Here is a 19,533-nt window from a genome sequence, read left to right as displayed (position 1 = left end):
GAATGCAGTTTTTGAAATATATTTTGGGGGTAATAACGTAGTAATTCCTCGTGAATACCGCAGGCACGCTACTAACCACTTGTACTAGATCTAGGCCTACATTGTTGTCACAGGTTAGGGGGTGTGATGTGTGTTTGGCTGGTTTAATGTCTAGGGAATGATTATTTTTGAAGCTATCACACACCGACCTATCAGCATATAAATCGGGTGCAGGCACGCAACGAGACAAGCAACGAAAGAGAGATACAAAAGTTAAAATCAAAGAATATTTATTTACATAAATATTTACATAGAAGAATAAAATGTTTGTTTTACATGTTTCGGATGTTCCTTCAGAGTTGAAGATAGTTTACCTCCTAGTCCAAACCTCCCGCAGGACGACGGGGGATGGGAGCGGGCAGGGTTTGAACCCGGGACCATCGATAAATCCGAACGACAGTCGAGCGCGCAAACCGCACGACCAGGCAGCCAGCTAATAAAAGGGGGAAGGGTTTGCATCTATCTCTAATCAATACTATATTTAATCATCACTCTTGCACTTAATAAGATAGTATGTCACTTTGTCTTTTGAACTTAGCTGATTGTCCTGCTTGGGTCGCAGCTGGCTGTGTCCTAGCTTGAGGTTCTGCAGCTGGAGGTGGCGCTCTAGCGGGTAGAAGAACGCCGGTGATACAGTTCATGTGGAGTCTCAATCCAAAGTTCTGATATCTGTAGTAGGCACAGTAGGGCGGGTGGCCGGCTACCATGGGCACACGTGTACTGCGGGCAGAGCTGATCTGCCGTGGGCAGCGTAGTTAGCAGAATATTCAAAAATGCAAAAAGCTAAAAATGCAAAAATGTTCCCTCGGTAATAACGTAGACCGTAGTGTATGTATTGAAGCCATAAAACAAACTAAAGACCATCAGAAAAAATAAAGTTGACTAACTCTATTAAAGCTATAGTAATCTATGGTTCTGTGCTTTGTTTACAATGTTGACATGAGAAAAGATCGAAAGGATTTAGATCTAGATCTAATATTAGGAACTACACTTGGCGTACATAGTTTTTTACTATCACACATGAATATACAAAAGAAGTTCCATTGATTTCATTATTTAATAAAATTAACCTTAAAATTTGTATTTCAAAAGCATTTTTTACATCAATTCGTTCCATATCTCTGCAGATTCAGACGTCCTGATGTACTTTATAATCCCAATCATTTAACAAATTGGGTAAACCCGTTTTAATTGTTCTTTATATCTTATTCAGCTATCGCTCCTTTCGTTTTTAATAGATATGAATGTATCGGCTTCGGGTAAACCCATATTCGCAAAACTACTTTTCTTTTCGTAGCGAAAGAGAAAAACTTGAAAGGATCATTGCTAAGTTTAACATAGATCTAAATCCAATCCACTAGATTAGTAAACACAAACTAAGGCCCGCAGGCCGCGGGTAATGTCAGGCTAGTAAATTTATAAAATGTACAAGAAATAGTACGCAAATTTGTTTTAAATGGACTTTTTATGCAGCGACTTTCGTGCAGTATCATGATTAGTAGCTGGAAGTCATAGTACTAATCAGTACCCTCAAAATGTTTTAAATAATTAAATTCTATTTATTTTTTTGTTTAGTGCCCAATTCAGAATAATAGAAGCTTATTTTGTGCTTTTTGTCTGTTGGTCTGTCTGTCTGTTACGTTTAGATTAAAAAAAAACACTAACAGTTATTGAAAATCTGATTTAACCTTTAATGTTCCTTCAGAAATAGTGCCATAGTTTTAAGTATCTATAATAGATTGTTACGGATGTTGTTGTTGTTGTTGTTTTTTTGTGAAAAACAAATCAATGCCAACGAATGTTTTTTTGCTCATCTAACATATTGTTACGAATCTCACTATCCAGGCTTTCTGCAAACTGCACCATACACCACCAACTTAAAGAACTTGACAAGTCAGGGCTCCAAAATAACGTAAAGGTTTAATGTCCATAAATAACAGCCAATACTGTACAATTGGCAGCACGTAGAACAGTACAAATAGCTCTGCGCCTTATCAACTCTTGTTAATAGCCGTTCCGCCGTATCGAGTCTTGCACTGGCCTCTCCGTCTCGTTCCGGGCTTGCACTGGGTTCAACAGTTCGGGACTGACTTCACACACTTGGGCTCGTTGTGTCGGACTCGATCACAGACCAAGATCAAGACGCCGTTCGTCTCAACTGTACTTGACAGTACTCCGCACTGAACCGTCGTAATGCTCCGTACAGAACCACACCGTTGAACTGTGCTGTAGTCGACCGTGTTCTGAACTCCTGTCGTGAACCCGCTTTCTGAACCGTCTTGACTGCGACACCTCCGCTCTTTATATAGGGTCCCTACTGGCCTTATCGAACCGGACAGAACGCCGCTCGACGTTTCTAGGTGGTCAGATGACTACAACTCTCGTGACGCCCCTGAGCTCTGTTCACGTCGGCGATCCTTCCCGAACTCTCTTGTTGACACTCGTCTCGGCCGATCGTCGTAACTCGTCACGGTTGACCGCTCGTCTAGCGCTGGCCTGGGGCGATTTGCGTCGGCTGACTACACACACACCACTACCCCCATCTGTGCCACCACCAGGTTTATAACAATATATTAAATTTAATTTCCATGCTTAAACGTTTCAAAAACACATTATCATTAATATGTTGTTCCGCTTTTTTAAAATGTAAATAGCATATAAATGCTAAATGAAAATATCTACACTTATATTTCATTAAATACAAAGTTGTCCCTGATATTGTTTTATAAAAATTAAATTATGACATAACAAACCATTTTTGCGCAGTGTAAGGACGGAACATTGTCCTATTGGGGCTTACTTTGCCCAGTTCCGCCTGAACTACGACCTTCGATGCCGTCACTGTGGAGAGAGCGTCAAAACAGTGTCGCACGTCTTGTACGAGTGTCCCCAGCTCCGAGAGCTAAGGGGGGACTTGTCTAGGCAGTCACTCGACTTGTATAGCAGCTACGTGGTATTACGCCGAACGGCCCAGTTTCTTGCCAGAGCACTACGGGAGGTTTGAGTCCTTCCTGCTCTGATTTTTTTTATTAGGAGTTCATCTCAGGATTCTAGCTCGAGCCTCCTTGCTAAATAGCATATTATAAAAACTAACTTCCCAAAAACTTTTTAAAAAGTCTTTATTTTGTCTGAAAAACTGCTTGCATAGTTAACTTGAAAAATTCGCTTTTAAAAAACTTAAGTAACCGTTGTACCGAAAATCTAAAATATCGAAGATAGCATAAGATCTAAAATACATAGATATTGAATTTTTAATATATTTTCTATTATTTACACTCTCTAAAGGTTGGGAGTGATAGTCGGACTCACAGGACATATCACATTAACTAGTAGAAGCTTTTCCCTTTTTGGGGGACGCTAAAAAGTAGTAGAAATCTCTATGGGCTTATTTTTCAAAAAAAAAAAAAAAAAACCAAAAAAATGATAATCACACACATCTTATTTTTAAAGTAAGCTTCTATATTTAACTTTCTTATAAGTATCAGTGTTCTTTTCTTTTTTTCGTCTTAAAGCTGGCTGGTCTCTTTTTACAAACTAATATGATAAAAGATGAGGGGACTGATTGGGATTTGCCTTAAAATTAATAGGACACCGACATTTATGTTGTCGAGGCGGGATGAAGTACTATTGTCCTCCACGTTGAGAAATCCATTGGACTTGACATTTTTTGGAAAGTGGAGCTAGTCAATTCAAAAAAACTTTTGCGCCTCCAATAGGATTATACTATCATAATTTTAATTTTCAAGTTTTCGAAATCTCATCGTGATAGACAAAACCTACGGACAGTTGTCTGAAATTAAAAGTGGCTTTTCTCTTTTTCGAGACCCTTAAAATACATTGTCTCCTCATTTGATTCTTTTGTAGGTCAATGAAACTTTCAAGACTATCAGTGATGGCTACTCTTATCAACTTGATGTTGTCCAAGAAGTCAACGGACATCACAGTGACAATACAACTCACTTTGTACGGGCTGACATTTTTATTTTAGCGTCAAGTTTATTGACAAGAGATTCTTTTGAGAACATTGCGGTAGACCTTTTCTTTGGAAGCACATTTGAAGAAGAAGGTAATACGTTTTGGTATTACAATGTTTTAACGGAAGATCTTTACAACAACTTGAGTTTCACGTCGTTGTCTAAACGTGTGACTGTTCTATTTGATACTACCTACAGTAAATCTTTCACTATTGATCCTCTTAAAAGTATCATTTTGTCCTCAACTCTGACTTGTAGTTTTCTTACATTTCAACAAACAAATTTTACTGTAAAGTGGAATATATCAAATATAAGAGAAAGTGTCAATGTGACTCTAGATGTTGGTGGAACAAAGCTAACTATCTCCAACATGTCTGATATAAATAGCATGCTACTGACCGGAAACAGTGAACTAAACATTTGTATAGACATCTTAGATAAATATGTCAACAAGACCAGATCAAGTAGTACAAATAGACCTATGGACGGAGTTTTATACGTATGTGGAAATGTTTTAACCTATATATGTTTAAGTGCATCAGAGTTGTGTCTCTTCATAACTTTGATTACTTACCTTGTTTTTGCTGAGTTGAGAACTGTTCCAGGTATAAACAATATTTTCCTCACTTTGAGTCTTTTGCTTGCACAGTTGGCATTGATTATGGCTTCAAATGTGTAAGTAAAATTTGTGTTTGTTTGTCTTTATACGTTTCAAAGGTTATATGTATAGATCATAGATTGTTATATGTATAGATCATAGATGTTATGTGTATAATAGATTGTTTTATGTTATTTATTAATGACTAAAAAGATAAATACTATAAAGCTAATATAGGTGTATTATACTTCAGCCCTACGCCCAGTGCCCTGTGTACATATACTGGTATTATAACACATTTCTTGTGGTTGTGGCACTTCGCTTGGAGTTTCCTGTGCAGTCTTCACATGTTTCGAGTTTTTACTGCCAAAACTCGAATATTTTTAGGGAGAAACTCTAACGTCTGTAGTCACGTAATCAAGGTCATGACATTCTCATTGTGTGTATCAGTCTCAGTAGTGGCTCTAGTGATAGTTTCTTCTCATTTGACGTCACACACCATTGGTTACGGAAAGAAAACTTGTTATCTGGACTCAGCATTTCTCATTGGTAGGTAGTATTAAATAGGAGAATAATTTTAAAGCGTCAGCTTTTTTTAGTCTTAAAGTTTTAAGATAGTTTTTCTTAGACCTTCTTGCTGTGTGATCTTGTTATCAAGATTGGAGCTTTTTATGCCAATAAAGAGAGCATTGTTTATTCAATACGCAAAAAATTGGTCGCTTAAGAATGATGCTCTAATCTAAATGGGATTAAGATATTTTGATTTTGTAAAGATGTTAACAAAAACACTAACCATAATGAAAAATATCACCTGAAAGCTGCAGCACTTAGGTAAAAATTAGAAACATTAGATACCATTCATTTTCTTAATGTTATGTACAAAATGTGTAAGAATATAGATAATTATATAAATAAATATAATATATATTTTAATTAATTAATTAATCTATATCCATATATGTATTATATATATATATATATATATATATATATATATATATATATATATATATATATATATATATATATATATATATATATATTATAAAGTAGAATGAGAGGGGTATGTATGTATGTATGTATGTTACTTATAGACATCAAAACCGCTTGACCAATCTTGATAAAACTAGGCAGGAATGTTCCTTGGGTACCAACTTAGACCTTAGTGAATGTATTGTAGCCCTAAAACAAATGTAAGACCCTCAAAAAAAATAAAGTTGTCCGACTCTATTACAGCTATAGTATTTTATGGATCTAGGCCATGTCTACAATGTTGACATGAGAAAAGATAGAAAGGATTTAGACCTAGATCTAATTTTAAGAAATACACTTTGCGCAGATAGTTTTTTACTTTGACACATGAAAATACAAAAGAAGATCCATTGATTTCATTATATAATCAAATTAACCTTCAATTTTGTGTTTCAACAGCATTTTTTACATTAATTAGTTCCTTATATCTGTGATTACAGATTTCCTGACGAACATTCTTTCATTAGACAATTCCGTAATGAATCGCGTACTAAATATTAATTCGTTTAATTGTTTACTTTATAATCCCATCCCTAGATCTAAAACTCTAATTCAACTCTAAGATGATAAAACTTCTCTTCGCACAGATAGTTTTATACTTTAACACATAAACATATTAATTAAAGTCCATTCATTTCATATTTTGATCAAATAAACATTCAAATTTGGTTTTCTAAAGCTACATTCGTTTACGAAAGCTGCGAAGCCGAGTTAAAGGCCTAGATCTATATTCATTCATGAATCGCGTACTAAAAATTATTTCGTTTTATTGTTACTTTATAATCCCATCCCTAGATCTAAAACTCTAATTCAACACTAAGATGATAAAACTTCTCTTCGCACAGATAGTCTTATACTTTAACACATAAACATATTAATTAAAGTCCATTCATTTCATATTTTGATCAAATAAACATTCAAATTTGGTTTTCTAAAGCTACATTCGTTTACGAAAGCTGCGAAGCCGAGTTGAGATAGTCCTAGATCTATATTCATTCATGACTCGCGTACTAAAAATTATTTCGTTTAATTGTTCACTTTGTAATCCCATTTATTTAACAAAGCTATCGCTCTTTTCGTTTTTAATAGATAAGAATGTATCGACTTCGGGTAAACCATTTTCGCAAAACTAATTTTATTTTCGTAGCGAAAGAGAAATAACGTGAAAGGATCATTAGCTACGTTTAACATACATCTAAATCCAATCCACTAGATTATTCAAAAGCAAATGTTTTAATTAAAAAAAAATGGATTTAAGCCTATTAGCTATTTTTACATTGACACATTCGCTTTACTTATTACATTATTATTTCGTTTAATTGTTTACAAAACACTCTCAGTGACTATATCGACAGTAATGCGCAAATAAAGACCCGCGGGTCGCGGGTAACATATGTCTAGTCTATATTATAAAGTAGAATGTGAGGGGTATGTATGTATGTATGTTACTTATAGACATCAAAACCGCTTGACCAATCTTGATAAAACTAGGCAGGAATGTTCCTTGGGTACCAACTTAGACCGTAGTGTATGTATTGTAGCCCTAAAACAAACTTAAGACCCTCAAAAAAAATAAAGTTGTCCGACTCTATTACAGCTATAGTATTTTATGGATCTAGACCATGTCTACAATGTTGACATGAGAAAAGATAGAAAGGATTTAGACCTAGATCTAATTTTAAGAAATACACTTTGCGCAGATAGTTTTTTACTTTGACACATGAAAAGACAAAAAAAGATCCATTGATTTCATTATATAATAAAATTAACCTTCAATTTTGTGTTTCAAAAGCATTTTTTACATTAATTAGTTCCTTATATCTGTGATTACAGATTTCCTGACGAACATTCTTTCATTAGACAATTCCGTAATGAATCGCGTACTAAAAATTAATTCGTTTAATTGTTTACTTTATAATCCCATCCCTAGATCTAAAACTCTAATTCAACTCTAAGATGATAAAACTTCTCTTCGAACAGATAGTTTTATACTTTAACACATAAATATACTAATTATTGTCCATTCATTTGATATTTTAATCAAATTAACATTCAAATTTGTTTTTCTAAAGCATTTCTAATACATTCGTTCGCTGTTCGCTAAAGCTGCGTAGCCGTGTTGAGATAGGCCTATATTCATTCATGAAAAAAAGTTCACGCATGCGCAGCACAGAACTCTAAATTAGTGTAGATTTAGATCTACGTCTACCTCAAGATCTACTTTATACTTTATACACATGAACATACAAAATTTAGTATATTCATCTCAAATTTTAATCAAATATATGTAGGCCTTCAAGCAAATGTTTTAATTTGAAAAAAAAATGGATTTAATTAAGCCTATTAGCTATTTTGATTTGATAGCTTCATTCACACTATTTTTACATTGACACATTCGCTTTACTTATTACATTATTATTTCGTTTAATTGTTTACAAAACACTCTCAGTGACTATATCAACAGTAATGCGCAAATAAAGACCCGCGGGTCGCGGGTAACATATGTCTAGTATATCTATATTATAAAGTAGAATGTGAGGGGTATGTATGTATGTTACTTATAGACATCAAAACCGCTTGACCAATCTTGATAAAACTTGGCAGGAATGTTTCTTGGGTACCAACTTAGACCTTAGTGTATGTATTGTAGCCCTAAAACAAACGTAAGACCCTAAAAAAAAAATAATGTTGTCCGAATCTATTACAGCTATAGTATTTTATGGATCTAGGCCATGTCTACAATGTTGACATTAGAAAAGATAGAAAGGATTTAGACCTAGATCTAATTTTAAGAAATACACTTTGCGCAGATAGTTTTTTACTTTGACACATGAAAAGACAAAAAAAGATCCATTGATTTCATTATATAATAAAATTAACCTTCAATTTTGTGTTTCAAAAGCATTTTTTACATTAATTAGTTCCTTATATCTGTGATTACAGATTTCCTGACGAACATTCTTTCATTAGACAATTCCGTAATGAATCGCGTACTAAATATTAATTCGTTTAATTGTTTACTTTATAATCCCATCCCTAGATCTAAAACTCTAATTCAACTCTAAGATGATAAAACTTGTCTTCGCACAGATAGTTTTATACTTTGACACATAAACATATTAATTAAAGTCCATTCATTTCATATTTTGATCAAATAAACATTCAAATTTGGTTTTCTAAAGCTACATTCACCTACGGAAGCTGCGAAGCCGAGTTGAGATAGGCCTAGATCTATATTCATTCATGAATCGCGTACTAAATATAATTTAGTTTAATTGTTCACTTTATAATCCCATTCATTTAACAAAGCTATCGCTCTTTTCGTTTTTAATAAATAAGAATGTATCAACTTCGGGTAAACCCATTTTCGCAAACCTAATTTTATTTTCGTAGCGAAAGAGAAATAACATGAAAGGATCATTAGCTAAGTTTAACATACATCTAAATCCAATCCACTAGGTTATTCAAAAGCATTTTTTACATAAATTAGTTCCTGATATCTACAGATTTCCTGGCGAACATTCTTTCATTAGACATTACCAAATGGTTACACATTAACACATCTCTCTTCTGAGGTCTGAGTCTATTCCTAGGTCTAGGTCTAAAACTCTTACTGAACTCTAAGATGATAGAACTTCTTTTCGCAAAGATAGTTTTATGCTTTAACACATAAACATACTAATTATTGTCCATTCATTTGATATTTTAATCAAATTAACATTCAAATTTGTTTTCTAAAGCATTTTTAATACATTCGTTCGCTGTTCGCTAAAGCTGCATAGCCGTGTTGAGATAGGCCTATAATCATTCATGAAAAAAAGTTCACGCATGCGCAGCACAGAACTCTAGATTAGTGTAGATTTAGATCTACGTCTACCTCAAGATCTACTTTATACTTTATACACATGAACAAAATTTAGTCTATTCATCTCAAATTTTAATCAAATATATGTAGGCCTACAAGCAAATGTTTTAATTTGAAAAAAAAATGGATTTAATTAAGCCTATTAGCTATTTTGATTTGATAGCTTCATTCACACTATTTTTACATTGACACATTCGCTTTACTTATTACATTATTATTTCGTTTAATTGTTTACAAAACACTCTCAGTGACTATATCGACAGTAATGCGCAAATAAAGACCCGCGGGTCGCGGGTAACATATGTCTAGTATATATATATATATATATATATATATATATATATATATATATATATATATATATATATATATATATATATATATTGTAATTAACCTGGTGGTGACACAGATGGAAGTAGTGGTGAGTGTAGAGTGTAGACTGCCGATGCAAATCGCCCCAGGCATGCGCTAGACGACCGGTCAACCGTGACGACTTACGAAAGTCAACCAAGAGAGTTCCGGAATAATTGGTGTTGTAAATAGAGCCCATGAGGCCACGAGGGATGTAGTCATGTGGTCACCTGAGAGATGAACTTCATTTGGTAGCAAGGCTGGAAGGATTAGTCCTCCCAGAGCCTTGGCTAGAAACTATGCTGATAGGCGTTGCGCCTTTAAGCTCCCATACAGGCTCCATACAGTTCAAGTTACTCTGCAGACAAACTATCCAGACCTTTTTAGCCTCCACCATGGATCGTCCGGTTCCGACTTTGCAAATGCTGCCAGACTCCAGGGGCTTTGTTGGAGCCATCATAGAATTTTAACCACTTTTCATGTACCCACTCTCGGATGAATGTCGTAGCCCCTCGTTACTCACGCCCCACGCCGCAGTGCGAGGGCACTTACTGCATAAAGATGACAGCTCCAATAAATAGGTGGATGTTATTTGCGGCACCTAATTCCTCTTCTACCAAAGCTGACTTTCCACCCAAGCCAACCATGGCTTGGAGAAAGGAGCTAGAATCGGTATCTATTTCAACAGAAGTCGAAATGGTTTCTTTTTTTTAATGAAGTTTTTCCACTTTATGGCGTATTGCGCGATTATCTCCTTGAGTTCAGCGTCAAAGCTACATGTGGCGAGGCTACATGCACCTGACAGCTTATCTTGGTCGAGGTCCGGGTAACATATCAGGGCCCCATAGCCAGCTTTTGCGGGGTCCTTAACTACGGACCCATCTGTGTAGCAGAAGATGGCATCTGATTCCGATGGGTACGTTTTGAGCGTTTGTGATGCCATCTTCTTGAGTGTCATGTGGTCACCAGAATGGTCGAGCAATGTTACCTCCGGTTCTAGAAAGCCAACATGGACCCTATATAAAGAGTGGAAGTGTCACAGTCAAGACAGTTCACTACAGTCCGGTCGACTACAGCACAGTTAAGTGTGGTTCAGCGGTGTGTTTCTGTACGGCGCATTACGACGGTTTACTGCGGAGTACTGTCAAGTACAGTCAAGACGAACGATCTTGGTCTACGATCGAGTCCGACACAACGAGCCCAGTGTGTGAAGTCAGTCCTAAACAGTTGAACCCAATGCAAGCCAGGAACTAGACAGAGAGGCCAGTGCAATAGTTGAAACGTCTGTACGGTTGTTCCGAAAAATAATTGTTACGTGTTGCCTATTGCACATTATTGTCTGTGATTTATTGGACATTAAACTGTTACTTTAGTTTCGAGCCCTGAGTTGTCAAGTTCTTTAAGTTGGTGGTGTCGTTTGGTGCGGTTTGCAAAGAACCTGGATAGTGAGATTTGTTACAATATATATATATATATATATATATATATATATATATATATATATATATATATATATATATATATATATATATATATATATATATATATATATACATACAGAGAGAGTATACTTGTAATCGAAAATATTTTTCATAATGTTCAATAAATAAGTATGAGTCTTTGACTTCAAAAATACAAAATATAAAATGTACATATCATAAATGGTGTCAAAACACCAAACAAAATAACTGCATGATTATATGAGCTTTGAATAACGAAGATAGTAAAACGATTCACGCTTGGAACTTGAATAGTCTACAATACAATCTTCCTCATCGTTAGTACTAGAGCAAATGAAAAAAAATCTGCGAAAGTCAGACGCTGACTAGCGTGTGTAGCGAGATAGCATGCTGATGACGTGGCGTCAGTGATAACGTTAAATCCACCAGTGGACCAAGAATATAAGCCATTATCTTGTTTTGATAGTTTAAAGAAATAAAATTTCAAACAAAAATATGTATCTTTTTTTTTTACTTTAAAGCCAACAGGACAATACGTCATCTTATCTTATTCAACACATACGTTACTTAAAAAGAGAAGATTTCTTCCTACACGTCATGCATGTTAACTAATGACTTTGCCAAGACAATGGTTTTCCTTTCTAGCTCAGGCAACCCTTTCCATGCTCTAACAGGGGAAGAATAAGCATTTGTACAAATTTTTCTATCATATGAAACGAGCAATGTGCCTTTATCTTTGTGTCTTTCTAAGTTTTTTTATTGACTTGACTTAATCCTGTACACTCCCAGAGGAGCATAAGGCCGCAACAACACCTCTCCACCGAACTCGGTTCTGAGCAGCTTTCTTCAGCTGCCCCCATGTCATTCCAGAACCCTCAGCTTCACTGATTACTGACCTCTTCCAGGTTTGCTTGGGTCTGCTCACTTTCCTCTTTCCTTGTGGGTTAGAGTCAAGTGCCTGCCTTGCAACATTGGTAGCTGGTTTTCGCAGGGTGTGTCCTCTCCAGCTCCATTTTCGTTTTGTGATGTCTTGGGCTATGGGCTTTTGTCTAGTTCTCTCCCACAAATCGATAGTAATTATTTTTTCTGGCCACCTAATTCCTAATATCCGGCATAGGCATCTGTTAACAAATGTCTGGAGCTTTTCCATATTTGTTTTAGTGACTCTCCAAGTTTATGAACTGTATAGAAGGACAGACTTAACGTTTGTATTATAAATTTGTATCTTGTTATGTAGAGATAATGCCTTTGAGCGCCAGAGTTGAGTTGAAAAGGCAGACCTAGCTTTAATGATCCGAAGTAGTATATCATTATTAGCTCCGCTGTCTTTACTAACTCTACTTCCCAGATATGTGAAGTGGTCCGTATCAAGGATATTCTCTCCCTGTAGCATGATTAGGATTTCTTGTCTGTTGTTGATCCTTATAACTTCTGTTTTCTTTTTGTTGATTAGAAGTCCAGTCTTTTTCGCTATTTCTGAGAGTCTGGTCAGTTTGGTCTGAGCATTTTGTTGTGTATGGGAGAGGAGGCAGATGTCATCGACGAAATCCAGGTCCTCTAAATGTAGTGTTAGTGTCCATTGTATGCCGCTTTTATTATCTAAGACTGTCTGTCTCATGACCTAATCGATCACCAGCAAAATATCAAGGGCGAAAGCATACATCCCTGTCTTACTCCTGTTTTTACGTGAAAAAAATTGGTCAGCTTACCATTGTGTATTACTTGGCATGATGAATCATCATATAACTGTTTAATGATATTGGTGAATTTTTCCGTAGTGATTCATCAGTCTCCAGATTACGTCTTTGTCAATACTGTCGAAGGCTTTCTCGAGAATGCAAAAAAGGGAAAAGCGCCAGGCCAAAATGGTATACCAGTAGAGGCTTTAAAAGCAGACCCCAAAATATAAGCTGAAATGCTACATCCACTGCTATGCAAGATTTGGGAACAAGAACAGGTCCCTAAAATCTGGAAACTGGGCTACCTAATTAAATTACCCATAAAAAGTGACCTTAATCAATGCAACAACTGGCGAGGAATCCTGTTACTGTTAACCCTTAGAAAGGTTTTAACTAGGATAATACTAAAACGCCTAAAAGATGCCCTAGACAAAAGACAAAGACCAGAAAAGGCTGGCTTCCGTATACGGAAATCATGCACTGACCACATTGCTACACTACGTATTATCATAGAATAATCTATCGAGTGGCGATCTCCTCTGTACATGACCTTTGTTGATTTTGAGAAAGTATTTTATTTGCGACCCCCAAAAAAAGAATATCCGCTATTAGTGTTGTGTGGTCCGTTAGACCCGTTTAAATCTCAGAAACTAGAAAAGAAAATCAGACATCTTGATAATTTATATCATTCAAAGTTCTGATGCAACGGCTACTACGATAAAAATTTCAAACTCAAAATGCAATAATATAACTTATAAAGCTATATGTTTGAAAAAGGCTTGAAAAAAATATTTCCAACCGCACTAAATGTATCATTGTATGACAAGTGGAATGAGTGATATTAATTTTTATGTGCAAGGGGAAAAGTTTCATTTGTGTGACCCAATTCATTGTAGCTCACTACCGGAAAGTAAATTAAATTGTGAAGTAGGTCAAGAATATTTTTAGTTCGTGTTGCCAATTTATCTAATTTTGTAACAAGAATGAATCTTAATTATTTTTTAAAAGTTTTTCTTTAGTACATATAACATTTTAAAAATTTTAAATGTGTGTATAAAGCTCATAATTATAATTTAAAGAAATATAAGTGTACACTTAATAAATACATAGGAGGCGTTGAAGCAAAACGTTAGTCTTCCGAAACGGGATCCCGTGTTCCAATCCTGGTGAAGGCTGGATTTTTTACTTTTAGGATCTTCACGGAGCCTTTGAGTCCACCCAGCTTTAATGAGTGTGCAATGACACAATAGTAAGACGTGTAGAAGTTTGGTTTAATTAGGTATTTCCTTAGTGACGCGACAGTACATTACAAAGTTTGAACCGAAATAGATTAGAAACAATGAACGGACAAACGAGGACGAAGAAGACCGGCTTGTTGAAAATATATACAAAGTAGACTGTGCCTTTAGTTCGTGATCAACTGTAGTTGTATATAAAAGCTGGATTACTTCATAATATACTGTTTTTATGTTCTTTTGGAGGTTAAAATTACGAACTCGCATATAACATTCGATCTAAAAATAATCAACTTCATCTACACCAGTGATTCCCAAAGTGGTCTATATAGACCCCCAGGGGTCTACGAAGACTTCCAAGGGGTCTACGAAAGTTAAAACGGGAATTGAGGGTCTATGAGATTGCACGGGGATCTCAATTCAGCATGTCGTGACTTTAATTTTGAAAATTGGAATTTTAAAATTTTTTCATACACACATTTATGATTTGTACCTTAGGAAATCCTTTAAATTTTAATCCTGCTGAAAGTTCAGAATACACCCACAAAATCTCTCTTGGACCTGACTTTGAGAAGACGATTAGTGAGCGTTTTACTATATCTCTTTAAATGGGCGTAGCTAGGATTCTTTTTCTGGGGGTGAGGGTTTGGGGGATTTTTTTTTCTCCCCATCCAGCGAAAAAAAAATTAACATGTATATACGTGTGTGTGTGTGTGTACATAATTAATCTCTATTACATTCTGACCCTTCATTCTTTCGGAACACCTTTATTGTGCCCTAGAATAGTTTCTTCCTGGAGTTAGTGGAAAAATTGTTGACTCCCAGTCGTTGCTAGCAAGGGGGTCTTGGGGAGCGATAGGAGCTTCCCCAGCGCGGGCCGCCAAGCACTATTTCTTGTATTGAATGCCAACAAAATACATATTATGAGGTATCTACAGTGCATTTTCCAGCTACTAAAAAGTGTCATTTCAAAAATCTAATGTGCTATTCTTACTGACTTAGACCCTCCCGCACCGTTCAGTGCATTTGCCGTCAAGTTGTTTCCACAAAAAACTGTCACTGGTAATGTCTGAAGCCTCTTCCCACCTGTTCTGAGGACCTCCATGAATGTTTGGCGCCAAGTTGTACTAGAATGTCATCCCAACTCTTATTATGAGTAATTCATTTTATGGGAGAACATGTCATGCAAACCTCATGCGACGCTCTGTCTCAATCTTGCTAAGCGGTCGACTCCTAGTTCGGCATTGGATTTCTTGATCTCTATAACTGACTCCTAAAATCTATCTTAGTTGAGCCACATTTAGTGTTTTTCAATTTCGATAGATGACTATTTATTGCACTTTATTAATGGAGTCCCGCCACTGGTAGAAATGTGTAGCCTCTCTTGAATACGCTCTTGGAATTAGGTGACTGTAGTTTGCTTTAGATTTTATATCGAAAAGGGAAGTTTTATCGGCAAATCATCAAAACTAAAAAATCTCTGAAGTTGTTTTTTTTTCCTTTTTTTTTTATTCAAAACCCCATTTAGCTACGGTCAAAGAATTTGGTGAGTGTAGTTTGCTTTAGAATAATATTGCAGAGAAAGGTTTTCCACATCAAAACACCCTGTAGGGGGATTTTAAACTCAAAACCATCTGGAGTGGTTTTAAACTTTAAAAAAGCCATCTGTAAGAGAGGGGTTTAAACTCAAAACCCCCAATTGGCTTGGCTACGCCAAATACTTTTAGTGTGTAATTTGCTTTTTTTTTTATTGAAGAGGGGGTGTGACCTAAAATTAAGATAGGTCATAAGACCAGTGACTTCTGCTGTACTGGCAAGTTAGCCTAGTGATTTTTTGTGGTCCCAAATTATACTATCCAGGATATTAATTATAACCTCTAGATATATAACTTACTAAGACATACAAATAATAACTTTGAGATTTCAGTACAACTAATAAATAATTTATTAAGGAACAAAAGAAAAAAAATCATTAATAGAAAATGGGCATAATGGCCAACAAAGGCAAGTCAAATAATGAAGAAAAAATCAAAATAGTAGGGCCGGTTCAGTTCAACATAATCATAGAACTGCCGTCACAGAGGCACAATAGTCTCTCAGCTCAAAACAAACAATGGATTACAATAATATAATACAGGAATCAAAATAGTCCATGAGACAAACAACTGTCTCTTCTCAAGACAAAAGTTGGTCTTTTACATACTATACGACCAAAATCTGGTCTTTATAAAAGAAAACACATACAGGAAAGGATAAGAGACTAAGTAGACATAATATTTACATAAACCAACTTATTAACAACAAATAAATAAAGTCTACTTAGCTCGTTAGTGAAAGATACATTCCTATAAAGTGGCACACTCCTCTTGATTAACACAGTCAGAGCAGAACAACAAAACTATTATATAAACATTATGGAGATTTAGTTCACAATAATGTACAGTGGTAGCTCAAAGACTTAAGAGGAAGTGGCAATTGTACACAGTTAACAGAGACCTAAATAAAGTAATAAAGGGGACTAACTCTAATTTAAAAAAATAAAGGTAGCCACCCTTATTGTCCCTCTTGTCACATAGGGTTTATAGTAAAGTTTGGAGGGGGTTTTAAAATCAAAATATTTTTTAACTGTGCTCTTGGAATTTGGGTATTGTCGTTTGCACTTTTTTTTGTTTTGTTTTATAGAAGAGGGGGTTTTGACTGCAAAACCCCTGATGGGGGTTTTAAACTCAAACCCCCTGGCTGCGCTCTGGCAAGTGATGGCGTAGTTAAAACACAACACAATAGCAGACTCTTTGGCCCACCAGGGAGGGCAAATTCCGCCCAATGAACAGGCTGTAAGCTTTCATCAAGCCAAGGCTATAATACAGAAAACAGAAATGGAAAAGTGGTTTGAGTGCTGGGACCCAAAAAGCCCGTGGAGTCTGGGAGTGCATGAGGCGCCCTGACCGCTCTTCCCCGTGGTGGAGGCTGTCCAGGCCTGAGCAAGCTATTATAGCACAGTGCAGGACATGTCACTATCCTGTTGGCTCATATTTCTCGCAGCTATGGCCAAATTTTTATTCACGGTGCCCCCGCTGCGGGGAAGAAGAGGAAACCGTACCTCATATTCTGTTTGACTGCCCCAGACTTGCTGATCTGCGTCTCGACAGGTCAGATTTAAGCCTTTCATGCCCTCAATCTAATGGAGTTTGATGATGATGATGACCACCTTTCAGCTCACAAAAAATAGTGCCTTTTTGCAAAAGTTCGTCCCCCCTCACTGTCGCACTATTAGAAGACGTTCGCTAGAACATCGCTGTTTGTAATGCGGCCTTGCTACCAAATGTCCTTGATGGAGTGAAAACATCTTTAGTGAAAATGTTCAAGAAGTCTTAGTTGCTTTCTGTTAAGTATCCACGTCTCGAAAAATAGAAAAAGGTTGCTTGGCACTTATTAATTTTTTTACACAGCAGAGCGATTTAGTCCACCAGCTAATACCTGAAGGTGTTCAAAAAGCACTAATGACTTCGGTACATATATCCTTTCTTAAGACAATACTCAACCGAGCGAGGCTCGGTCACTTTGTACTAATTGATTATTTCTCCAGTATTTTCACAAATCCTAATGTTCTAATTCTCTACATTGTTTTGTTCCACCAAAAGTTTATTTTGCATACAACTTAAAGAACGGAATTTTTAAAAATGATGTATGATTGTTTTAAATTTTTCAAGCTGCTATTTTCACTATTGGAAAAGATAAAATGTTTGTAGCGGTTGCATAACAACTTTGAGAGGTCTAAAATATTATGATGTACGATTTTCATTTTATTTAGTTTCTGAGATCTAAACTGGACGGACGAACATACGTACGTACGTACGTACAGACACATCATACACAACTAATAGCGGCTATTCTCATCAGGGACCGCTAAAATATTTTTTCAACACGTAACTGTTTACTTACATTTACTCAGAAAGACACATAAATATAGGCACATTCCTTGTTCCATATGCTAGGACATATTTGTACAAATGCTAATTCTTTCGTAGTACTATTAGAGCATAGAGGAATGGGATGATTGAGTCAACTAGGAAAACCAATGACTTGGCAGAATTTAAGTCATTGATTAACATGCATGACTATTTTGATCTAGGAACACGCGAAGGACGTAATCATCTTTTTTTTTTTTTGAAGTAACGTCTATATTTCATAAGATAAGATATGATTTCTTATAAAAAGTATCCAATTAACTCAAGTTTGGCTTGTACTTTTTATGGTGAACAATAGTATGAAACAAAAAGCCTCACATCCTTTTTTTTGTGAGCGATCTTCATAAAAAAAACACCTCATAAATTTTAATGTAGCTTTGTATGTGCCTTTCACTTTTGATGTAGTCTACAAACTTTTAAAGTAAAAACCAAATAGAATGCAAAAAGTTCACATAAGCCAATTCCAGTCAATGAAACATTGTGTATATATAGTTTTCAAGTGTAGATTTATAAATGTTTAAATATTTTTTAAGGAAGAAAATTAACTAGATAAGAAAAGGATATAAAGGAGAGATCTAAGGCTGATGATGAACCAATGGCAAAAATGAAATATTTGATTCACATCAGCTGTAAGTGACGCGTCAATAAAAAGTCTGTGTAGATAAATTGGGTCTTCGTTTAAATTGTTTTATACAAATTAATTAAGTTTGTTTTTTCTAATTGCTCGTATTAGATTATGGACTGTCGTCTTAATGGTCTCGTGCTCAAACCTCGCCTGTAGCCAATCTGCATCGTCTTGTGGGAGGTTTTGGCTAGAATTTAATAATCGTCTAATTTGGACGGAACATTCGACACTCGTATCATAAAACAAACAACTTAAACAAATGATAAAGTTTGGAATTACAAAACCAATTTTATGCAATATAATCCCCAGGTGTCGCAATGGTTGCTCCACTATCTTTGGTTTTCATGTGTAACTTGACATTTCTGGTGATAACAGTTGTCAGCATACACAGGGTCAATACACTCCTGACATTTGATGCCATGAAAAAAGAACAATACCAGAATCTTATTCTCTACGTCAAGTTGTCATCTGTGACAAGTGTGTACTGGATTGCAACCATTGTAGCTGAGGCTGTAGACAGTGATGTTTTGAGGTGAGATCTAAAGTCAAGAGAAAATAAAATCATTAATATTTACCATGTACGTGAGAGTGATATTATAAAGTTTACTCTTATATTCATTCACGATAGCTGTCTTAAAGTTGCGACTATTTGGGAATCACTGAAACACATAAGCAAAACCAAAAAAAAAAATTACAAAGAGAGTTTG

The 19,533-nt window shown here is 35.7% G+C and overlaps 1 protein-coding gene across 1 annotated transcript in view; it reads left to right on the top strand.

Moving 5' to 3' along the window:
• The window catches only part of LOC106058730 (adhesion G protein-coupled receptor E4-like), a 30,659-nt gene that overhangs the window by 2,532 nt on the left and 8,594 nt on the right, over positions 1-19,533 (top strand). Inside the window, exons 2-4 of the mRNA XM_056019798.1 lie at positions 3,904-4,688; positions 4,865-5,160; positions 19,136-19,358. Of these exons, the coding sequence (XP_055875773.1) occupies positions 4,384-4,688; positions 4,865-5,160; positions 19,136-19,358 (824 nt within the window). The 5' untranslated portion in view covers positions 3,904-4,383. The remainder of the gene's footprint in view (positions 1-3,903; positions 4,689-4,864; positions 5,161-19,135; positions 19,359-19,533) is intronic.

This window comes from Biomphalaria glabrata, chromosome 2, assembly GCF_947242115.1.
Source record: "Biomphalaria glabrata chromosome 2, xgBioGlab47.1, whole genome shotgun sequence".
Taxonomy (NCBI): Eukaryota; Metazoa; Mollusca; class Gastropoda; family Planorbidae; genus Biomphalaria; species Biomphalaria glabrata.
This window is presented reverse-complemented; position numbering and strand designations above follow the sequence as displayed.